The following is a 25054-nucleotide window of genomic DNA, read 5'->3' on the forward strand; positions in this document are numbered from 1 at the left end:
CCTCCTCATAGGAGAGATACCTTGAGCCAGAGAAGGAATGAAATAATGATGCATGCAACAACACAGATAAGCCTCAAATGCATTATGCTAAGTAGGTATTACCAGGCTGTCTCAAAAAAGTTTTTCTCCCCATACGTAAATGGCTTAATGGAAAATAGGCAAAACAACACGGAAACAAGATTATTCTGTGAAATACAGTCAGTCTGTTTTGATGACATGACCCATGTTTATTATACAGTTGATACATAGGTTCAGTTGTTATAACCAAGACTCCAAATAACCAGCCTACACAAGCTAGAATTCTATTTCTCTGACTTGTGACAGTCTTGTCATACATTGTCCTGGACAGGTGTGCTGTCAGCAACATAGGCTTCTCCAGTGTACTTGCTCTGGAACCTCTAAGGCAGTGGTTCCCAAACTCTGCTACACATTGGAATCACTTGGAGATTTTTTAAAACACTGATGTCTGGCTCTCACCCCAGACATTCTCATTCGACTGGTACATGGTGTGACCTGGGCACTGGGATTTCTAAAAGCTCCCTAGGTGATTCTAATGTGCAGCAAAGGTGGCAATTTACTACCCTAACGAATTGCTCACACCCATGTGGTCCATGATGGCTTACCACTACACCTGCTTTCTAGTGGGAAAGAGGAAGGAAGTACGAACCAGAAGCTGCACATATCATATCTGCTCACCCTCACTGGCCAATCACATTGACATACCTGGCTGCATGTGATGCTGAGAAAGGTCATTTTATTTGAGTCAGCCATGTGCCCAGCTAAAAGTTCTTTTATTAGGGAAGAAGAGAAGGACACATATTGGGAGATAAACAGCAATCTCTCCCACCACCACCTCTTTTTTTTTTTTTTCAAACAGCAGCAGTCCAATCCGGCAAAAGTACCAATCCTTGGATTTGGAGACAAAACTCACAACAGGCTCCTCTGACTTTATCAGATATCTTACATCCGCATGGAAATAGAGCCAGAGATTGTAACAAATCATTGTCTGAGGGAGGAAGATCCAAGCTCAATGACAACATATGTGGCAGAATGTCTACCCCAGCAAATTCTGAATTTTCACCTGTGTCAGGTGCTTGAGAGGTAAACTGCTCTACCGACCAAAGGCAGGCAGCAATACCAAAACTCCATGCGCACACTCCAGTTGACTGAACACACTGAAGTATTCTCAGCACAACAACATAGAAAAACCTCAAAGGAAGGGGTCTTCCTCTAAAATCCATCAAATATGTCATGTTGGGTCTTACATCATCTCACTGAACTACTTGTTGAGGCTCTTCACTTTAGACACGTTTGCTGCTGCCTTTGCACTCAAGCTTTGTTTCCCAGAAGTAATGCAGACACAATCCAATTGTAATTTCATCCTCATGCACCTTGGATGCTGTAGATAGCCTAAATGAAATAAAACATAAACATATGAACTGACAGGTTATCTTAGAAAGTGATATCAACACCAAGGTCAAAGGTTCAGATCGCCCTAACAGCCAGAAGCCTGCCCACGCTCCCCCCAAAAAGAAAGTGATACCAAACTATTTATAAATAACTCAAATTTCACATGATAAACCTACATTAATTAAACCATTCCTTTACAGAAAACCATTTTTATGACACTTTTGTACTACATACTATATACAGATAAAAATACTGAAGTTTGGAAAAACTGAAGTTTGGAAAAAATTAAGTAATTTGTTTAAAGTCATATAACTAGTAAATGGTAAGACTTTGAGATTTGAACTTCTGATGGTCTGACTTCAAACCTCTTATCTTTTTAATTATAATGTGGTGCATCCCATACATCATTATATAGTGAAATTACTCCTCAGGTTTTTAATATCTATGTTATTTTCTCCTCCTGTTCCATTATTTCCTGATATCCCTGCCTCTGGTCTCTTTTATCTACTATCCATTTGGACATCTATTATCACATAAAACATACCAACTTCCATTTTCATCATCTGACTCCCTAGCAAAGGTCTCCAGAAACTCCCTATTATCAATTCACATTGAAAAATCCCCAGTGTTATTATGAGGAGATCATTCAATATTTTCTTCCACAGTATTAAACACTGAGTTGGCCTGATGTCTGTATAAAGGCCAGGTTGTAAAATAGCAAAAACTTGTAATGATTTTTAACACTACTAGTTGTTATAGTAGTCATGTGCTGGGAAAAGGAAGATTAAAAATCTTCTAAGGAACTTTTTACAAGCTTACTTAAGCAAAGCATATAAAGTGCAGAAATCATAATAAATATTCACAAAGCAAAACTGAACACACCTGTGCTACCACCACCCAGATTCATTGAAGCAGATTTAGTAGTAGTACCTAAAGAACTTCTGACTGAAAGAGGACAGTCACATGATACTTCCCTTTTCTTCTGCTTTCCTTTGTGTACAATAGTGGACACTTAGGCTAGAGAGAAACTTGGAACTCAAGGCAAATCTTCTCTGGAGATACTGAAAGCATGGTGCTAGAAGTTTTGCTTATTGAACAGTCAAAACTGAAAGAAAAGCAGATATCTGATTCCATAGTGCTTTGTACTCACAAAATGCCAGAGCACACACATATGATCACAAGAAAAAATTTAAGGTGAGTCTTCTACATTAGCCTGAGCGAATGCCAGGACTAGCTTAAGCAAGAAACTGATACAGTTCAGTAAAAATGGCCAAATTGTATTTTGGGGTTTATAGAAGTATTGGGTGGAACTTCTGAAAAGTTTCCTTAAATGTGAAGGGAAGATGCATTCTTGTTTTCCCCTTCCTCTGCCCTGTTGCCAGGTAGATAGATGAGACAGCCAGAATCCCAGCACCATCTTGGGCCACAGCAATCCACAGCCACATTCTAGGGATGTCAGAATGTAGTCTGGAAGGAAACTGGGTCTCAGACAATTTTGATGAAGCATCAAACAGATGCTGGAGGGCCTACTTCCAAACATTTCTTATATAAGAAATAACCTTCTAACTTGTTTAAGCCACTGTTAACTTTTATTTATGATTTACAGTAAGAACTGATCTAAGAGTAACCAAACCCTATGTGTCTCCTCATTGAACCCATTTCTGCCTGTACACCTTTTCTTCATAATGTATTCTTTGTGAGACAGGGCTCCATCTCACCCCAACAATCCAATCAAGTGTAAGACTGCCCTTCTCTACAAAGTTAACACCACTGTCTCTTCCTGATATGTCTCTTCCTGATATGAATTTTTCAAGAGTGTATATAACCCTTGAAGAACAAGAAAGCGGCAAGGCTTTTTTACCAGCTATCAAGACTTACAATACTTACAGTAATTAAAACAGTGTGGAATTGGCAGAAAAACAGACGTAGGCAAATATAGATAAGTGATTGTTGACGATTATAACACTGCAGAACAGTTGGGAAAAGGACACTTTTTTCAACAGTGCTGAATCAACTAAATGCGCACATGGAGGAAGAAATGCAATTTGATCCCTATCTCAAACCACGCTTTCCTAAATATATTCCAGATGGATTTGGAGATGTAAGTGTAAAACACACTTCTATAAAGCTTCTGGAAGATAATGACAAATATCTCTATGACCTAAAGTTAGAAAAAAACTTCTTAAACAAAAAATAAGAAACATTAACCGTAAAGAAAAATATTGCCGGCCGGTTAGTTCAGTTGGTTAGAGCACAGTGTTGATAACATCAAGGGCCAGGGTTTGATCCTTGCACTGGCCAGCAACCAAAAATAAATAAATTCATTAAATAAATGAAACAAATGAACAAAAATTCTTAAAATGCATAACGTGGCAAACCTTATGTTACATTAAAAGAAAGAAAAATATTGATAAACTGGATTACACTAAAATTCAGAACTTTTACTCATCAAAAGATATCAAGAGAGTGAAAATGCAAGCTATAGAGTGAGAAAAGATACCTGGCACACACACAAATGACAAAGAGCTTATATCCAGACTGTATAAAGAACTCATCCATAAGAAAAAGGCCAACAACTCAACAGAAGAAATGGGCAGAACAGACATTTCAAAGAAGAGAGTATCAAATGTTCTATAAACACAGGAAGAGAAGTATTCAATCTTACTTGTAACTATGGAAAATTAAAGTGACACCACTACAATACTCAGTAAAAATGGCTAAATTCAAAATCTGAAAAATACCAAGTGCTGATGAAAATGTGAAGCAATAGGGACTCTCCACTGCTGGTGGGGCTGTTATGAACTGATAACCTCGCTGAGAAATGATGTGGAATTGTCTATTAAAGTTAAACATGTTTAAGTGAAATGGTTAAAAATATCCTGTTAGAATAAGCTGGACCTTTTTAATGACTTGTTGAAAAACAAACAATAAAGTTAAACATGTTTAATTAGTGATCTAGCAATTCCACTTTTAGAATTATTCACAACTATAAGCATAAATATGTAAGACACATACATGAACATTCACAGCAGCTAAAAACTGGCAAAGAACCCCAGAATTTATGAACAACAGCATAAACAAACTGTGGCACATTCATAAAATGGAATACTACACAGCAATGGAAAACAAATGAACTACAGCTACAAGCAGCAACAGGTGAGTAAGAAGTGTAATGTTAGCAAGAGAACCCACACTCACGAAGGCATTCAATGTATGATTCTTTCTTACATGAAAGTAGAAAAACAGGCAAAACTAAACCAAATAATGTTTAGGGATGCAAACTTAGGAAGTAAAGCTATAAAGAAAAGCATGGACATAAACACCATAGAGGTCAGGGTAGTCATACAAGAGGGAGGGGATAAAGAGGACAGTTTCTGAAGGACTGGCAATGTTCTATTTCTTGAGCTGGATGTTGGTTACACAGGTGATTTTTTAATAAAATATCATGCTTTTAAGTTTTATGATTTATCTAAATGTGTTAACTTCATAATTTAAAAAAATATATCTACATCTATATCTATCTACCTACCTATTATAGGGATGGAAAGGAATGATACCTTTCTTCCCCATCATAAGGGTCACAGCTGACACTTCTATAACAAAAGAGAGGTTAACAAGAGAAAAGCATAACAAATTTATTTAATCAAAGCTTTATGTGACACAGGAGCATTCAGAATGAACACCCACAAATCCAGGGGGAACTATCCATTTTTAAGTATAGGTTTGATGAAGCATGAACAGCCGTGTAGAAATGTGATTGGACAAAAAGAATATGACCTAATGGTAACAGACTGAATGGAGAAACCCAGAGAGGCCTATATGTTCAGATTCCTCTTGGCTTCTCTACAGCATTCCTTCTTCCTAGGTATGGGGCAGAGTCCCTTCTGGAATGAGGGTCTCATGATCAGACAAGGTAGGTCAGAGAATTTCTTTATAGCCAGCTCTAACACAAAAAGGTTGGGGAGGTTAGAGTAATATTTTGGGTTATATGGCTGGCTTCAAAGGAGTTCTATTTTCTGTGATCCCCCACCCACCCACCCATTCACACACTTTGGGGAGGAGAAATTCTAGTTTCTATGGCCTACCTTAGGAGAGAAAAGGAAGGTGGTGAAAGGAGGTCAGGAGAAGGTGAGACAAAGACTGCTTCTGAGGCCTCTTTTCTTCAGTTCAAAGAACTCAGCCTGACAAAGCGCCACAGACTGCGGTACCATTTTCTGAGCCCGGAAACTATCAACCTATCTAGTTTTGAAGTAATTAGGGGGAAACTATTATTTTTCATTCTAATAGTTTCCTTGGGAAAGATTTACCCCAAACTCCCTTCCCCAACTCTGGCCTTTCAAGGACTGACCTAACTAGCAAGTCTAGGAGCAGGAGCTGACCACACTTGGCCCTGCTTCCTGCCCTCTTCCTCTTCAAATATGTGTGCAGAAATGATTTTTCATCTGCTCCCAGCCATATGGAAGCTGAGCTGGTCAGTTCTGATGGGTGTTGGGCAACAAGTTCAATTCAAGGGAGGGTAAGCAAATCAACTGGCCATTTCTGAGCTATTCCCTCCCATTACAGTTTCATAAAACTAATAAAGGTGATATTTTAGTCTCTGGCTGACTCTTGTATCTCTCTCTTGTTGAAACTGGCAGGGAGAAAAGGGTATGTTATTTATTACGCCCCTAAAATCCCAATGAGAAAGAATAAATAATATATATTTTTTTAGCACAAAGAGAAAAGTTCACTATTTTCCTTTCCTTACTACTAACAACCAGGGATTAACCCTCTCCATACACTAGAATTCAGTTTTTAATCATGAAGCAACAGAATCCACAATGAGAACCTATGCTATCTATATTTAGAATCATAAATGATACTATTAAGGAGTTAACTAAAAACTTATACAAGAGAACAACTCAGGATGTTACAAAGTGCTAAAATCCCCTGCTCAAAGGTATAACATAATGACAGAGGTTCCAGAATGAGAGAGGCCTGAAAATTCACACAAAGCAGCATATCAGCAGTGCTGGGCAGGAAAGCCACAGGCCTTGCTAGCTGACACCTGGTCTGCTTTCTTTGGTAAAGCTGTAACATCCACTGTATTGCTTTGTATTTCCTAGTCAAGACACTATGGGCTAAGAAAGAAATTCCTTCTCCAACTCCTTATTGCTCCTTATTGCACTATGCTCCTTCTCATTTTACTTTTTTATTTCTTTTCCTTTTTTTTGGTGGCTGATCAGTATGAGGATCTGAACCCTTGAGATTGGTGTTATAAGCCCTTCTCATTCTAAACCTTTTATTGATAATCACTATGGAAAAGGAGATGGGATCATGAACTTGAGGAATTCATTCTACATTTATTGCAAAGATATGTGCCATAAAACGTATTCACTTCCTAGGGATAAAGATAAAAGATGATTTTATCCTTCACATGCTCATTCTGGCTAAAGAGACACATAAAAACAGGGGTGTTGGGGGGGGCATATTTGGGTGTTATGAGAGCCAGAAAAGAACTTCAGATAACTAGCTAGGAGTTAGAGGAATGACAACTGTATAGTTTCAAAAGATAAATGAGAACTGAAACAGTGTTTGGGGAACTATGTAAAGTTCAGTATGCAGCTGCCCGTGGTACAAAGTAAGTGATGTAAAGAGGTCAAATGTGTACCTATTCTGCTATATCTGCTATATGTTAAGGAGTTTGGACATGATCCTGAAGGTACTGGGGAGCTATTAAATGGTGGAGGAAGAAAATCAAATCTGTACCTGAACTAGAAAGGGAAAAAACAGGCAGGGAGACTACTGCAACAGTCCAAGAGAGAAGGACAGCGGTTAAGAAGAATTCTTGGAACTAAGTAACATTTGAGTGCAAGAGGTGAGAGGGCAAAATCCCAGGTTTTGTCCTGAGAGAATGGATGGATCAAAACTCTTAGCCAGAACATGAAAACAAAAGGTATAGTTGGTCCTTGAACAATGTGGGCATTAGGAGTGCCGACTCCCTGCACAATCAAAAATTTGAGTATAACTTTTGACTCCCCCAAAATTTAATCACTAATAGCCTACTGCTGACCAGAAGCCTTATACCAATAACATAAACAGTCAATTAACACATATCTTGTATGTTATATGCATTAGTATTATACTCATAATAAAGTAAGCTAGAGAAAAGAAAATCTCATTAAAATCATAAGGAAAATATGTTCACAGTACTGTACTACATTTATTGATACCATAAGCTTACATCATGTTTACAAAATGAATCATCTGTCAGTACCTACATCAATATTGTCTGATATGATACAAAACACTGTAGATGTTAGACGCATTACTAACACTAGACATCAAAAATGAAAAGAAACTCATATTCACAGGTATACCAATTCATGCATTGATGATAAAGCAACAGCAATATGATTGCTTTATGGAAGACTAGTATAATCAACACGATGCTTCATGGTAGTATAACCCATACACTAATGAATGAATCATTTTTACAGCATACAGTATTACAGATATATTCATAATACAGTATTAGAAACACTGTGACATTTTTTTAAAAACTACTTACCTGTGATGACAGGCTGATATGCGATTTCTCTAACTGTGAGAAAGAGAGGCATACTGTAATGTAACTCTTTGAAAGCAAAGTTAAAAAATAGTACAAAACTAACACATTATTAACTTCACATTAAACATCACTCACCTTATAACCATGTAAGGATAGACTAAGACTTGCACACGATGTTCTACACAATGGATACTTAGGCAATGATGAAGATAATGACACAAAAACGTCTCATAGTTCTTTCCGTACAGTTGTTAAATTTTCACCAAAACACACTCACGCACATACACACAAATTAGTTTAACTGTACGGCATGATGATTATTGAGTGAATAAAGTGAAAGTGGATCATCATAAAGGTCTTCATCCTCATTCTGAATAGTCTTCCCATTGAATAGATTCAGAAGGAGGAGAAAGAAGAGGGGCTGGTCTTGCTGGCTCAGGAGTGGCAGAGGTGAACTAGGTGGAGGAGAGGGAAGGGGAGGCAGGAGTGCAGGTATACGCAGTTACAGAAATACACTGTAATTTCTGTCTTTTGTTTTTCATTTCTCTAAAATAGTTTCTATACGGTACCAAGCCTTCTACTATTTGCTTTAGTTTCCTCTCTCCAATGATTTAATGGCATCTGGGAACTCATCAGCTGCCTTGTAGTCTGCCTCTTGGTCCGCAGAAGCTGCTTTTCCTGTTATCTGGTCATTTTTTAAGCCAAACTTGTTTTGAAAATTACCAAACCATACTTTGCTGGCATTAAATTCTCGATCTTTAGATCCTTCACCTTCCTCTTGCTTTAAGTTGTTACATAATGACTTTACTTTTTCACAAATCATATTACAGTCTATAGGTATGCCTTTCTTACAGCAATCTTGCACCTACGTAAAAGCTGCATTTTCAACATAAGATTAAAAGGTATTTCACAAGAAGTGCAAGGTTTTCACATCTGTTGGTATAGCTGCAGCAATGGCTTCATGAATTTGCTTTTCTTTTTTTTTTTTTTTTTTTTTTTTACAATGGTCTGTATGCTAGACTCATTTATCTTGAAATGGCAGGCAACCACAGCTGCAGACCTCGATCTATGGTATATATCAAGCAATTCATCTTTTTCCTATAATGTCATGCCTATTCTTTGCTTCTTGGGAGCACTTCCAGCATCACTAATAGCACTTCATATGGGTCCCATAGTGTTATTCTTGTTTTACGGTATTGCACTAAATGATGAAAAATATGTGAGAAATAATTAAATATTAATTATTTCTTCTTTATTCAAGCAATAAAGCACCTAGTTTGCTTACTGCAAAATGGGGGTGGAGGAGGAGATCTACATTCACAATAGCAATAAAAATGATAAAAAGAATCCGTATGAAGAAAATTGCAAAATCTTGTTAAATAAAACAAGACCTGAACAAACGGAAAGGCAGACCATTCTTGGATGTAAAAACAATATGAAAAATGCCAACTCTACCCAAATTAAGTTTTGTACTTAATGCTTTTCCATTTAGAATCACAAGAGAGGCTTTTATCTTTGAGGGGAGGGGATGGTAGAAAATGATTTCAGAGTTTACACGAATATATGACCAAGAATATCCAAGAAAAAGTATAAAAATTACAGTAAAGATGGACCTGACTTTCTAGATTTCAGAAAATACTATAAAGTCAATGAGATAAAATCTATGATGTTGGGGTAAGAAGAAGGACATAGATGAGAAGATTAGAATACAGACTCAGGGCCGACCCTGTGGCTCACTCGGGAGAGTGCGGCGCTGGGAGCGCAGCGGCGCTGGGAGCGCAGCGGCGCTCGGAGCACCGAGGCCGCGGGTTCGGAGCACCGAGGCCGCGGGTTCGGATCTTATATGGGGATGGCCGGTGCGCTCACTGGCTGAGCACGGTGCGGGCGTCACCACGCCAAGGGCTGCGATCCCCTTACTGGTCACAAAAAAAAAAAAAAAAGAATACAGACTCAAAAATCAGAAATAGAGAGCTGGCCAGTTGCTCATTTGGTTGGAGCACAGTGTTATAACACCAAGGTCAAGAGGTGGGATCCCCATACAGGCCAGCTGCAAAAAAAAAAAAAAAAAATAGATCTCACAATGAAAGAATTAACATATGACAAGTGTAGTAATTCAACTCAATGAGGAAAGAATGATTATTAATAAATGAAACTCACACAACTAGCCACTCATCTAAAAGAGTGCTGTTCAATACAGTAGGCACTGGCTACATGTAGCACAACAGTGGGTTAATTATCACGAGAGTGGGTCTGTTATAAAAGCCAGTTTGGCTCAGTGCGCCCCCTTGCCATGTGATTCCCTGCATTGCCTTTGGACTTTACAGGGAGTCCCCACCAACAAGAAGGCCCTCGCCAGACGTGGCCCCTCAACCTTGGATTTACCAGCCTCCAGAACTGTAAGAAATAAATTTATTTTCTTTATATACTACCCAGTCTCAGATATTCAGTTATAGCAAAAGAAAACAGACTAAAACACCTTTATTATTCCATGTGTTATTAAAAAGACAAATGGAAGAAAGAGATCATAGCATTGTGTTCACTCTGTTTCCCAATTACTCTCTTGAAAAATACTGGGTACTTTACTACTCTGTCAGGGGTCAGCAAACTACTACCCACTATCTGTGTTTGTATGGCCCAAAAGCTAAAAATGGTTTTTACATTTTTAAATGACTGAGGTCTGACAGGAAAATCAAAAGAACAATATTTCATGACACATGAAAGTTATACGAAATTCAAATTACAGTCTCCATAAATAAAGTTTTATTGGAACACTACAATGCTCATTCATTTAGTATTGTCTAGTGCTATTTTCATCCTGCAAAGACAGAGCTGGGTATGGGCGGCAAGGTCAAAAAGATGTCCTTTCCAGCTCTTTACAGGAAAGGTTTGCCAATCCCCATTCTATGTCATACTACATGCCCTTCATAATTTGATAGTTTTACCTAGACATTCTCTCCCCTTTCCTTCTATATTTAGCATAAAGTCCCCTTAACAATCTATCAGTCTCCAGGAAAGCACATTCTTCACAGTCCTTCCTTCTGGTAATATCCTAGTCTAATCACATCCCCCATCATCTACAAACACAAAAGCCGGACAGCAGCGTTAGCAACATCTTAAAAGGTACAAATTAACAAATTAAAACGAGAACCAAATCTCACCATCATCACTTCCCTCCAAAGCCAAGGCTAAAGAGGCTGACCACCCAGTTAGTGGCTTTCAAACTACCTTACCTTAGCATTGAGGTGTTTGTGAACAAGGGCTGCTGCTAAAATCTCTAACCGCCAAACAGCAATGAGGAAAAAAGAGTGAATAAATGTAATTTTCTCAAGTTTAACCTCCCTCAAATTGTTAGCTACCTAAAAAGGAAAACCGGACAAAAAGCAAAGGAACAGTAAAGAAAAAGTAGACGCATTGTAATTAGCATGCGTGATCCTAAATCTTTATACCTCGGACATTTGATCATATTTTCTGCAAGTAAATAGTTTCCGGCTCCCTGGATGAGATGAAATACTGGCCGGTGTTTGTAAATAGCCTCACAACTTATACAGGAACAAGTCAGACCACTTCGCCTCCAAGGAAAGTACATCAAAAGTTGCTCATCTCTTTCAATCATTCTGCATGCCAAGTGGGGGGCGCAGGGGAAACAATACCTTTTTCTACCAGCAGTGCCATAACCCTCCAACACTAACTCCTCCCATCCCCATCACAGTTTTCCCCAGCACTAACTCCCCTCCAGCTCCGTCATCTCTTCCCCACTCTCATCACACCTCTACCAGCAGACTGTTCTCCAGCCTCATCACCTCAACAGCTTCCTTCAAAATCAAGACCGGCGAAGCTTCCAGCAACAGGAGAGCAAAGCAGGAGGCAACAAAGAAAAAGCCTGGAGTCCCCACACAAGCACCATCTGCTCTCGCGGGGAAACACTCAACTCACAGAACCCAAAGTGGAAAGAACAGGCCTTGGCTCTCACACAGTTAACGTGTTTACCGAGCGAATCGGGCGGTCCGGCCCGCGCGAGCAGCTGAGGCTACAAAGCTGAGCAACACAGCCGCGGTACCAGTTCTCCCGAGGCTCCCGCTCCAGCGCGGGAGGTAGATAATTACGATAAAGCTTGCCAAGCAGGTGCAGGACAAGGAGCATTTGAAGCCCACCACGGGGAGAACTTACCTGCTCCTTGAATGTTAAAAGGCTAAAACTCAAGCAGTCGGAAGTGACGTTACCGCTGAGACCCGAGGCCCACCACGTAATTGGCCGCCGCCATAACTAGCCACCCTCGCCCCGGACTGGCTCGGTGAGGAAACGTGTGGCTGAAAGTCCACAACCCGCCCTTGCCCCGCCCTCGGCGACTCTCAGCCCCACTGGGGACTGGCGGAGCCCGGCCCGCAGCCCGGGTCCAAAGCCCAGACACGACAGCCTCGCCGGCATGGTCGCCCGTCCGGCGCCCTGCGGGCAATGGGCTTCAGCGCTCCACCGCGCGCATGCGCGACCCTCCTCCAGAGGATTCTTCGGGTCACCTGGACGCCGGCGTCTCAACCACCTGCCTCTCCGGGTTCCTTGTTGCTCTTGATGACAAGCGCTGTTTCTCACCTCCGACCCCCCTCCTTCCGCAGGCACCGCTAGGCCCAGTCGCGGCCGCCCACCGACACCCGACTCTTCCACTGACACGAGCCTCGGCGCGGCTTCCGCTTCCGGCGAGTATTGTGTGTCGTGCTGCGGGGCGGGGGCGAGGGGAGGAGGAAGGAGGGAGGCAGAGCTCCGGCGGCTCCGCGCCCCGCACTCCCGGACCCGAAGCCGGGAAGGTAGGTGCTGTCTCGCCGCCGCGCCCGGGCCCGGGGCCTGCCCCCGCCGGCCGGCTCCGCACGCCGCGTCCCAGCGCCCCGCGACTGCGTCACCGGCCCCCCACACGTAACCACAGCTGCCTCCGCCCGCCTCGGCCCGGGCGGACGTTTTGCCGCCCCGGCGACGTCAGCGCGTCCGGCGTTGCTTGGCTACCCCGCCGTCCCCCGTCCCGCTGCCGCTCGCCTCCCCGGGTGGAACTCTGACGCCGTCACCGCCGGTCTCCACGGCATCCCACCCTCACGTCACACCTCTTCCTCACCTGCACACGCGTCCCTCCCTCCCCGACCAAACAAGACGTTTCCTCTCCCCTTCTCCAATCCCCCTGCCCTAGGTGTGGCGGAAGAAGATGGAGACGGGGGTGGGACAGAGTTGTGGACAACGCTCAGGAGAGGGTCACAAAGTGGGACCCCAAACAGTGGTAGAAACAAAATGAGGACATCCCTGAAGCTTGTCATTCTACAAGACACGAGGAATACAGGGGAGAGGAAGGACCAACCCAGAGGCACCTAAGGCCTCACGGTGGCAGTAGCTCAAGTCCTCTCCATTCTTCCCTAACCCTTTCCGCATTTCTCTTTCACATCGCTTTGCCACTCTAGAAGCATCCTGGTCCCTAACTGTACGTACAATTCAACTCATCCCAGGTGAGGAGGCCACCTAATTTCTAGAAGACTGGGGAGAGGGCAGGGTCACTAGTGAAAGTTGGATTACCATAGGTAGAGAAAAACCATCTGACTGAACTCTTCTAATGTTGAGGGAAGAAATTCAAGTCCAGATAAGTTATCAGCTCCTACTTCAAATTAAACACTTTCATGTGTACTGTCAATATATTACAGAAATAGTCATTGTCAACCCAACTCATTACATGGCCATTTCTTTCTCAGCACATAGACCTCCCAAAGCTCCTTCCTTCTGTTGGGTCCCTTGAGGTGGAGGGAGTGAGCGGGGAGGGGAGAAGGGATTATGGGAGTAGAGAAATCAATTTATTCATGGATAAAAGTAGACATTTTAAGGATTGAGTGGAGGACTAGCCTTCTGCGTTATACATCTCTCATGCATTTCCAATTCTAAGGCTTCACTTGAAGGAGATTTAATTGCCTCTTTTTTTTTCTCTTAAATCCCAACCGCTACAGAACCTATTAGTTAGAGACACAGTATGTCCAATTTGTTATAGATAGCTATTTTGAAAGATTCTAGTCACTGCTGAGTATTTAGAATAGACTTGCCAGCTCTCTTTTCAAGAAGTTATTGGCGTGGGCTTAGTGATATACTCTTTAGTATAGTTGCCATGAATTTATCCTTTTTCAGCAGTTCCAGTTATCCAAATGCACACAAATAGAAATGGGATGTGTGTGACTCATTTCATTCCAAGAAGAGAGCATACTTCCTCTAGGCTAGTCTGATAAAAGAAAGAATAATTTTCAATTTTCCTGAAAAGAGAAGGTCGTTATGTTTGCTTAACTCATTTAATTTATTACCCTTTGAAAGAGTGAGAGAATAATGGCAGAGAATCAAGCTTAGGCTCTAAAGGTCTATTATAATAAAACCCCTCTGGAACATTACAATTTAATTTATACCTTATTTAGGAAATCTTAACAATTTGACTTTCTTTTTGGCAGCTGGCCGATATGGAGATCCAAACTCTTGACCTTGGTGTTAAAACACTACCCACTAACCAACTGATTAACCGGCCAGCCAACACTTTGACTTTTATGACACTTTTCACTTCCCAAATTCTTTTCTCATCTATCGGAAAAACATGTTAAACCAGCATACATTGGTCTGGAACTATTCTAAGATACAAGTGGGATTAGCCTGGATCAGGAGAAGTATGCTGGCTTGGAGTTGAAGGAGGCCTCTGTTTCTAACAAAATAAAGCAGAGACAAGAGAGACGAGTTGTGTGTCAGTTTGATGAAGAAAAAAAAAATAGGTTGATAGCTGGGAATCTCAAGTTTTGGAAATGGAGAAACAAAGAGTTTGAATATAATTGAATATGGTGGAGGAGAAGATGGAAAATCCAAGATGGAGGGCCAGCCCGTGTCTCATTTGGGAGAGTGCGGTGCTGAAAGCCATGGGTTCGGATCCCTATATAGGGATGGCTGATTAGCTCACTTGGGAGAGCGAGGTGCTGACAACACCAAGTCAAGGGTTAAGATCCCCTTACCAGTCATCTTTTAAAAAAAAAAAAAGAAAGAAAATACCAAGATGGGGCTGAATCTGGAGTTAGGGTTTAACATGGGGATAAATATCAGGCCAAGAAGCAAAAAAATTAAAGCTCCAACTAATATTTTTCTTTTCTCTGTCCCTTTCATCATCCCCAATGGCAGAGACATTAAATAATGGCAGAGACAAGTCTGTTAGAGGCCGGGGCCTCTGCAGCCTCCACAGCTGCGGCTCTGGAAAACTTACAGGTAGAGGCAAGCTGCTCTGTGTGCTTGGAGTATCTGAAGGAGCCTGTCATCATTGAGTGTGGGCACAACTTCTGCAAAGCTTGCATCACCCGCTGGTGGGAGGACCTAGAGAGAGACTTCCCTTGTCCTGTCTGTCGAAAGACATCCCGCTACCGCAGTCTCCGGCCTAATCGGCAACTGGGCAGTATGGTAGAAATTGCCAAGCAACTACAGGCTGTCAAGCGGAAGATCCGGGATGAGAGCCTATGCCCCCAGCACCATGAGGCCCTCAGCCTCTTTTGCTATGAAGACCAGGAGGCTGTATGTTTGATATGCGCAATTTCCCACACCCACCGGGCCCACACTGTCGTGCCACTGGATGACGCTACACAGGAGTACAAGGTGGGAAACCAGACACGTGATGCTAATGTGGGGAAAGAGGGAGGAGCAGCAGAGGATGAAACTCCTTGAGTAGAGAATTGTACTCTGAAAAAGTTCTCTGTAGTCCCTTCAGAGCTACATACGTGGGGGACACACAGTACATCAGATCAAATGTCCTCTATTATGAAGAAGAGCAGTGGTGAGGAGCACTCCAAAATTTCTCTCTGACATTTGAGTCATAGGGGTAAATATAGGTATGTGTGGTCTTAGAATGTATCATTTTTCATACATGAATGAAACCACATGGAGAAGATGAAACTTAGTAAGAACTGAAAAATAGTTTGGTTTCTTCATTCTGCCCCCACCCCCACTCACAATGCTCCTTGTTTTCCCATTGGTATTGGAAACAGGTAACATCACTTCAGACTGATACCCACCAGACTAAGCTGAACCAATCTGTTGTTTGCATCTTTCCCAAACAATGGGTAACATGGCATCAGGTTTAACTTACTGCTGGGAGGCAGTAAATGTTTGAGTAATAGGAACCAGAGATTTTAAGGTCTTAGCATTTTATCCCATACTTTGCTTGATTAATAAAATCTTGGAAACAAGATTTAAAGTAATTTACAGTGTAAATAATTAAGTTTTTATTATATTTGTAGATGGTTAGAATTGGATGTGGGTTTAAAGAAAGGTATTAGTGCACAGAAAGTTACTTTGACTGTAATATGTAGTTCCTGAGTAAGGAAATGGGCAGGGATGGGGGACACAGAGTTGGTGACAGCTGGACAACCGTCTCAGATTCAGTGAGAGGAAAGTTGGGTGAGTAGGGAAGGTGATGGGAACAGGTTGGTGGCGGGAGGAAGGACCTGTAGGAAGGTGCCATCCCAAATAATACATAAGGAAGGGAGGTGGATGATGGATGTACCAGCCAACCCCAAATATCACCTCCCCCGCTTCCTCCCCACCCCTCAGGAAAAACTGCAGAAGTGCCTGGAGCCCCTGGAACAGAAGCTGCAGGAGATCACCCGCTGCAAGTCATCTGAGGAGAAAAAGCCTGGTGAGCTCAAGGTAAAGGCATGTGATCCAGTTGGGCTGCTCTGCAGGCTGTTTGCCTATGAGAGAATTAACCACACATTATTTAATCCACCAGTACTGATTCATTAGAAAGTTGCTGTTCACTCCAAAATGATAGTATTTTATTAGGCTTGATTGCCGTTAAAGATTGTACTTAAACTGCTTCTCATGAATCAAGTATTGAAGAAAGGGATATAAGAGATGAAGTACAGATAGAAGACCTTACATCCGGTCAGTTGAGGGAGTTCATGCCCATTGGTCTCCCTTTTCTTGTAAAGCAGGGAAGGAAGCTCTCTGCTGAGAATGCAGGGATGGGAGTTTCTTAGAGAGTTTGAGGAGAGGAAAATTTGGAATGTTCACTGGGGAAGAGGAGAAGGAGCTGACCAAGAGCTCCCAGAAGAACTGCCCAGTGACATTAGGACCATGTTATCATCACTCAAGTAAGCTCAAGTATGCTAGATGATGTTGGTACATTCCTAGAATGTTCTCCTCCCCATCCTCTTCCTATAGGATCCTATCCATCCTTCAGGCAGAATGAAAACCACTTCCTATGCAGCCTTTCCTGACCCTACAGAAATTAACTTTCTTAATTTTGTATAATTTTGTATCCCTTTCATAGCATTGTCTTATTTGTCGCATGGTATTTTGGTACCTGTCTTATTTCTTACATTGGACAGTGAACAAGTATTATTAGTAGCTAAAATAATGACTAGAATTGACTTCTATGTATTAATTCATTGGGTGGGGTGTCCATGACATTCCATATTTACAGGGCTATACTAGGTCTTAGAGTTCTACTTTTGTTGGAGTTGTAAGAGTTCAGGCCAGACTTGGGACAAGTGGAACACAGAAAAGCTACAAAACAATGCAAAGGGGATCCTGAGGCCATCTTTGGAAGGATAAGATTAGATACTCTGCAGGTAGGTCTTGTTACCCCCAGTTTACACAACTGGGGGAAATGGAAATGGAGGAAATGGAACTTGGAAGAGTGTCAAGTCCAAGATCATACAGCCAGTAAGTGGCAAAACCAAAGATGCTAGTTCTTTGTGAATCAGTAAATATTTATTAAACTCATGGTATAGGCTGAACTATGTATTTGACACTGGGTAACAATGATGAGCTAAAACACAGTCTCTCCCCTCCATGAGCTTAAAATCAGGTGCAAAAAAATAGATGATAACATGGCACAAAAAGCATAGCTGCAAGTTTATAAGAAGACAGCATAGAAATTTGACCTCATTTAAGGCTTCTAGAAGAAATAGTGGGTTCTTGGAGTTGAGATTTAGGTATCACCAGAAATTAAACATGGGTTTTAAAACAAACACTAATTTTTAAATCGTGAATGACAACATTTCAACAGAAAGCAAGTATTATTGCCTTAGTCCTTTATATTTTTTAACAGAGCATTTGAATTTTTGAAAATTTGAACTAAATTTGGTTACAAAGGGAAACTTTTTAAAAAATGTTCTTTGTTCTTCTGGAGAGCTCCAGAGAAACTTAAAATATATGAAAATGGAGCTTATCCCTAGTTATTAACTTTCCTCTTCCTGTTGATCACCTTCTTGAAGGTAAAGGATGGAGAGGGAAATAAAATTTTAAAAACCTTCTAAATGCTTGAACAAAACTTTAGTTTTTAAAATCGTCCCAGTCATGGCTTCTTATTTTGTGTTTCATCAGTCACAGTGACACTTGGAGAGTCCTCCTTTGGGGAAATCACTTCTTATTGCAGTGGAGGCACAAAAAAGGAGGATATGCTGGTAATGCACAGAAAGTGTCATGGCTGGTGTTTGGGTCCTGTGTTACCACATTTCAGGAATGTTAGAGATTTAAGTCTATGTGCTGGCTTAGACTAAAATGACTCAAATATCAAGCAACTAATTTACTAACAGACTTCTGGAACCTGTTCCTGGTGTGGTAACTGCCAATTCTCTGAAGTGACTTGAAACTTTAACAGGTTCAGCCCTGAAATCTACATAGATATTTTATAACAGCCCATTATTAAACTCTTACTGATTCTTATACCTTTTCAGTTGATTCTCTGGTTTTTATCAGGTAGATATCTTGCAATATACAAATGACGACAATCCTATCTTTAACTTTCTAGTATTTGTACTTTCCTTTGCTTGACATATTGCATTAACTAGAACTTTTTCATTGGAAATAATAGAGATATCTCTAATATCTGTAATAGTAGATGTCATCATATTATTGATTCTTGTATCTTGAATATATTTTATTAAAACATAAAAGACACACACACACACAAACCGGGGGGGGGGGGGGGGAAGAAGATATAACAACCACAATTATTTGAAGTTGATACGACAAGCAAACAGAAAGGACATTGTTGGGGGGGCGGGGGGGAGGGAGAAGGGAGGGAGGTTTTGGTGATGGGGAGCAATAATCAGCCACAATGTATATCATCAAAATAAAATTTTAAAAAAAAATAAAAATAAAAATAAAACATAAAAGTACATGGGGCCAGCCGGTGGCTCACTCAGGAGAGTGCGGTGCTGAGAACACCAAGGCCCCAGGTTCGGATCCCATATAGGGATGGCCGGTTGGCTCGCTGGCTGAGCGTGGTGCTGACAACACCAAGTCAAGGGTTAAGATCCCCTTACCAGTCATCTTTTTAAAAAAAACAAAAACAAACAAACAAAAAAAAAACATAAAAGTACAACTTTTTTAGAAGTTAATTTAGTGAAGAAAATAAAAATTTTTTAAAACATTGATTTTTGTAAATCTTTGCAATGGCCTTTACTCCCAAGTCATCAGTGGAGGTGTCAGGGATGGAGTCATTCTTTACAGAGGGAAATTCCAATGGAGAGAAAAATGAGTGTTATTCAATTTCCAGTGGCACTGGAAGTCTATGTTAATTCATACACGTGGTTGTTGGGCAGAAGGCTCCCTTGTGCCACACTGGCCCTACTGACGTAACATCCTCCCTCTGTTCTCAGAGACTCGTGGAGAGTCGCCGACAGCAGATCTTAAAGGAATTTGAAGAGCTTCATAGGCGGCTGGATGAAGAGCAGCAGATACTGCTTTCCCGACTGGAGGAAGAGGAACAGGACATTCTACAGAGACTCCGAGAAAATGCTGCTCACCTTGGGGACAAGCGCCGGGACCTGGCCCACTTGGCTGCTGAGGTGGAGGGCAAGTGCTTACAGTCAGGCTTCGAAATGCTTAAGGTTCGACCTTTGCCCCTGCATAGCCCCTCAGGTCGAATGCCATATAGCTTTGCACAAGCCATTCTGTCAGCCTGGGATGCTCACTCTTCTCTGCTTCCCTAAATCCGGTTCTTTCTTCCACATATACTCAAAAGATCTTTTTCTAGAGAGAGGCCTCTCTGATTTCTCCCATCTCTTTCTAATCATTTTTGTGTTCTTATGTCTTGTCAGCAGTTATGTGCTTAATTTGTAACAGAAAAAATTAACTCTTTTGAAAAGAGGGAAGTCTAATCTGAATTAGCAAAAAACTATGCATTAAAAATTTTGTAAATGCAGTTACCATTACCTTTAAGTCCTGAAACTTGATTTACCTAGTGCTAAAAAATAGAAACATAGTTTAAAGGATACTTGAAATTATGTGTAAATAATATATTGCTTTTGATATGTAAATAATGCCTTTAAAATGTTTGAAATAGCTTGTTCTTTTAAGCAGATGAATGGTGTTAGCAAGGCTGAAGGAAACATATTCCTTATCATAGAGATCACATTACCAGTATTTGAATCAGTGAGGCCTCGTTGTACATTTATTTGCATTTTATGTATTGCTTGGTATTTATTCTTGTGTCCTTTCATGTATGTGTGTTTTGCCTGCCAAATTAAACTAGGAAATCCTTGCAGGACAGAGATTTGTTGTCTTTGTCTTCTGGACCCCAAGTATTCTCAAATCAGGATTGGCACAGATATTAATGTTTATTAACCAGTACCAGACAGGGGATACCAAACTACCACAGGAAAATGTGATTTCTTCCTATGCCACCAGTCTGGAACTATCTATACTGATCCTCAAGGAGACTGAGGTGTGTGGTTGGTACTTGGGGGACAGAGTAAAGAGCAGACACAATCCCTGTCCCTTGCAGGAAGCTCCCAGTGTCCTTGAGGAGCAAAGACAAACACAAGAAACTGTTTGGAAGTGATATAAATTACCAAGCTTCATGATGACCAATTGAAAGTGGGGCTTAGGTTGGGAGAGATGCACTCGGATCCCTCTGTAGCTCTTCCTCTTGCATTGTGACCCTCAGTTTGCCTTATGCCTATTTTATAGATCTAGAACTTTTGGGAGAAGGGGGAACCTTTTGCCTTCAGGACCCTTGAATACCAGGACCAATATTGCTTTCTTTTCTCCTTCCCTCTAGGATGTCAAAACTACCCTGGAAAAGTAAGTGATTTTTGTGTGTCTTTAAATGAGTTAGGCCTTGGGTTAGAGACTACAGGTACAGTAACAAATTGGGGGAGTAAGGATGGGAAAATTATGCAGTGTCTGGGTCAGATATGGGATGTTTATTGCATTCATGAAGCCAGGTAGAGAACAAATCATCAGAAGTAATAATCCCTGACCTTTTCTTCTTTGAGCATCAGGACTTCCTTGATAAGGAAAATGATAATGTAGAACCAGATTCTACTGTGCCGGTGGATGGAATTGTGTCCAAACAAGATGGCAGGAGGAAAGGGTTGGGAGAGCAGGGAGGGTGATTATCTATTTGCATGAAATATACGAATACCACCAGGAAGTTAAAAGGCTCATTTTCAAGATAAGAATCTGTCCAGGGGACCATATGGCTCTCCATAGATTAGTAAAAGAAAGCAATAGGCAAGCTCTTTGTCTTCAGGGAGGAGGGGGAAAGTGAGGAGATGGAGAATTTTAGATTCTCCTTAAAGATGACAACATCTGAATACTCATTTGGCTGGAGCTTCCCCCTGACCCTGCCCTTTCTTCCCCTATCTCCTTATCCCTTTTAGATGTGAGAAAGTGAAGACCATGGAGGTGACTTCAGTATCTATAGAGCTGGAAAAGAACTTCAGCAATTTCCCCCGACAGTACTTTGCCCTAAGGAAAATACTTAAGCAGCTAATTGGTGAGTTGTTCCCAAAAGGAAACTAGCAGAGGGAATCACCAGAGAGAAGAAAGTCTTTAGGTCCTACCTCATATGGGCTTCAGTTATCCTGTCTGTCACTTTTCATGCCTACACCCACCCCTTTACCTAGCTTTTAGTCTCAGTCTCAGTCACAGAACTTGGAGTGAGAGGAAGCCTTAGGTGTCATCTACTCTTAGGTCCACGCTTTTCTACATAGGGATCTAGAAAGGTTAATTTGCCTAAATCATCAGGTAGAGTGACCATATAATTTACCATCTAAACAGGGACAATCTTGAGAGTGAAAGGGACTGTCATTAATATTTATGCTGGGAATATTGTCATAAGTCAGGCTTGTTCCAGGAGAACAGATACACAGTCATCCTATCCCTAGATCATAATGCTGTCCTGCTCTGTGTCCTTAACAATTTCTGTTCTTTCTGGCCCTCAGACCATGCCTTGCACTTCTCCACACAGTGAGATAAATGATGATATGGAGGGAGATGGAGAGAGGACCAGGTGGGACCTAGACTACCAACCCCTGCAGAGTCAAAAGATCATTATCTTTTATTTAGGGTCAGGGTGAAAAGTGAAGCCATTGTTTCCTCCCTTCCTTAGGTGGCACCGTGGATTGAAAAAGTTAACCAAACTGCAGTGTTCTGGGGACTTTAAGGGACCGAGCTCTGTAAAGGCAGGCTGGAAGTGTGAGGCAGGGGTGTTTAGCTATTCCCGTCCTCATCTAGCTCCCCACTCTGGCTTCTCCCGTCAGTGGATGTGACCCTGGACCCTGAAACCGCTCACCCTAACCTTGTCCTGTCGGAAGATCGTAAGAGCGTCAAGTTCGTGGAGACAAGACTCCGGGATCTCCCTGACACTCCACGGCGTTTCACCTTCTACCCTTGCGTCCTGGCTACTAAGGGTTTCACCTCAGGTCGACACTACTGGGAGGTGGAGGTGGGCGACAAGACCCACTGGGCAGTGGGCGTGTGCCGAGACTCTGTGAGCCGAAAGGGCGAGCTGACTCCACTCCCTGAGACTGGCTACTGGCGGGTGCGGCTGTGGAATGGGGACAAATATGCAGCTACCACCACACCTTTTACCCCTTTACACATCAAAGTGAAACCTAAGCGGGTGGGCATATTCCTAGACTATGAGGCCGGCACACTGTCTTTTTACAACGTCACAGACCGCTCTCATATCTACACCTTCACTGATACTTTTACTGAGAAACTTTGGCCCCTCTTCTACCCAGGCATCCGGGCTGGTCGGAAGAATGCTGCACCACTTACCATCAGGCCCCCCACAGATTGGGAGTGACAGGTTGGGACATGGGAATAACTGGGGTGAGGCAGGGTCAAGAGTTATGGGCCTTCCTTCCTGTGTCCTGCTGGAATGTCTTCATGTCTGCCTGGTTCCAGTCCTGAATCATCTTGGAGAAACACCTTGGTTTCTAGGATGGTTTTCGTGAAGGAGTAGATAGGACTGGGCTTCAATGAGAGAGCACAGCTGTGTCTCCCTCCTACCTGTCAGAGTGGGAGGCTGGCTCCCAGCAGATTGTCTTCCCAGAAGCCCATCAGGTTTTCTATTGCACAAGGATGGGTTGGGAAGGAAGGAGAGGCTTTTCTAGAAACAAAAACTCTGTGAGAGGGTCTGACTTGCTTCAACTGGAGGAGGAAACAGAAACCCCTGTGTATCCTTTTAGGGGGTCTTTGACCCAGAATAGTCTTGTTTCTTGAGTAAAATCATAGGGGTCTGTGTACCTCTAGATTGGAGAAAGATGAATGACAGTTGCTCTCATGGATCTAGAAGTTGAGTTTTTCTGAGGGCAGAGATTGGGCAACAAGAAGTTTAGAAGGAAGGTCAGTAAAGAGGATTAAAGGAACAGATTCCTAGAGACCGATGAAGGGGAGGGAGGTTTCTTTGGTCTTCTGTCCCAAGGTTAGGTTGCCATTATGACTAGGATTGGCTAGAGGTAGGAATGTGGGAAGGAGAGGGTGAAAGAAAGCAGAGGAGAACCCAGGTCCCTGCCTCAGCCTTCTGCAGAACTGGCTGATTATCTGCCTCTATATAGTTGGTTGTCTCTAAGAAGTCAGTCACCTTGCTCCTCTTCAGAAAGGAGGTGAAAGAGATCCTGCAAGACACATCTGCCATTTCACTGTTTTCAAAAGGGAGCTTGGAGAGGAGAGAGTCAGGTATCAGAGGAAAGAGAAATATTTCTATCCAAAGCCCTGGCCTTAAAGAATGTTACTAAGTATCTACTTCCAAGTTGTCAACCTTGTTATCTGGCTAAGGTGTGTAAGCCAGAAAGGAAGAAAGGTAATGGAACCTTTCTCACCCTGAGGACAGGGTAGAAGAGGGTGGTGTGTATTATAGGGAAGGGCCAGATAGGCAACTCCTTTTGGCGTGTGTGCATCTGGCCTGGAACTAGTGTTCACAAGAGCCAGCCTTTTGCTTGTTTGTTGCCATCCTTCACCCTTGCCATCCCCTTTTCGGAGAATGTAAATCATTTTAACGTTAGGCCAAATAACCTGTAGGGTACATATGTTGTCAAAAAAGGTAAAGCGATGCATGCCAAACCAAACTAAAATGACTTGGATTATCTGCTGTTTGGGTAATCTTCACAGAAGACTGAGACAAGAAACTACAGTTTTTTGAGGGCATTTTAGTTCCTTCTACCACCTCAACAGGATTTTGTCCAGACTCTCCACTTACCTTTGTGCCTTGACTGTGGTTCTTTGTGGCAAGATACTTTGGTTGGTAAAATGATATGGAACAAAGGATCCACTGAAGTGATCTCTGTGTTGTGTGGTAATTTGGTGAAGCCCTTGTGTCGATGTGTGTGAATCATTGGGTGTTAAAAATGCATGTTCCTGGTGCTGGCCCGTGGCTCACTTGGGTGAGTGTGGTGCTGATAACACCAAGACCACGGGTTCGGATCCCTGTATAGGGATGGCCAATTAGCTCACTTGGGAAAATGTGGTGCTGACAACACCAAGTCAAGGGTTAAGATCCTCTTACCAGTCATCTTAAAAAAAAAAAAAAATATGCATGTTCCTGGATCTCACCCTCAGTGATCAATTGAGGTCTGGTGTGGGCCTGGCAATCTACATTTTAAACACACTTTTCTCATTTGAGTCTGAGGACCCTTATGAAACCACTCCTAGAGGTTCTGCCCCAGCCTGGCAGGGGGCTTGAGAGGGGAGAAAGGTCTTACCCTCTCCTAACTTATGCTTCCCTCCCCCATCTTGGGGCTCATTCATGTTCTGCCCCTTCTGTTTGCATCCCTCTGCTTCCAACCTCAGGAACTGGTAGTCATTAACAATGAGTCAAAG

The 25054-nt window shown here is 42.1% G+C and overlaps 1 protein-coding gene and 1 long non-coding RNA gene across 3 annotated transcripts; one reads left to right on the top strand and one right to left on the bottom strand.

Annotated features, from left to right (window-relative positions):
* Positions 1-262: 262 nt before the first annotated feature.
* LOC134377743 (uncharacterized) lies at positions 263-9157 on the bottom strand. Its single transcript, XR_010023566.1, has 3 exons — positions 8096-9157; positions 7961-7993; positions 263-1410 (listed from the first exon to the last, which is right to left on the bottom strand). It is a non-coding gene; the product is annotated as an uncharacterized LOC134377743 (long non-coding RNA).
* Positions 9158-12226: 3069 nt separating this feature from the next.
* Positions 12227-24515, top strand: TRIM39 (tripartite motif containing 39). 2 transcript variants are annotated; one of them, XM_063096378.1, is made up of 7 exons: positions 12227-12759; positions 15125-15589; positions 16544-16639; positions 19603-19833; positions 21006-21028; positions 21610-21725; positions 22492-24515. In XM_063096378.1, exons 2-7 carry the CDS (start codon positions 15137-15139, stop codon positions 23037-23039), a joined length of 1467 nt encoding a protein of 488 aa, XP_062952448.1. In that variant the 5' UTR covers positions 12227-12759; positions 15125-15136; the 3' UTR covers positions 23040-24515. The 2 variants fall into 2 exon arrangements, with proteins under 2 accessions (XP_062952448.1, XP_062952449.1); XM_063096379.1 differs by lacking the exon at positions 12227-12759 and adding an exon at positions 13357-13440.
* The last annotated feature ends 539 nt before the right edge of the window (positions 24516-25054 follow it).

The sequence above is a fragment of the Cynocephalus volans genome, chromosome 5 (assembly GCF_027409185.1).
Source record: "Cynocephalus volans isolate mCynVol1 chromosome 5, mCynVol1.pri, whole genome shotgun sequence".
NCBI lineage: Eukaryota > Metazoa > Chordata > Mammalia > Dermoptera > Cynocephalidae > Cynocephalus > Cynocephalus volans.

What these genes read in the sequence shown, in the direction of transcription:
- TRIM39 (XM_063096378.1), top strand. Translation starts at nt 15,137, where the DNA reads ATGGCAGAGACAAGTCTGTTAGAGGCCGGGGCCTCTGCAGCCTCCACA. An exon ending in AAAAGCCTGGTGAGCTCAAG is followed by an intron (nt 16,640 to 19,602) that starts GTAAAGGCATGT and finishes CTCTGTTCTCAG; the next exon opens with AGACTCGTGGAGAGTCGCCG. An exon ending in GTCAAAACTACCCTGGAAAA is followed by an intron (nt 21,029 to 21,609) that starts GTAAGTGATTTT and finishes TATCCCTTTTAG; the next exon opens with ATGTGAGAAAGTGAAGACCA.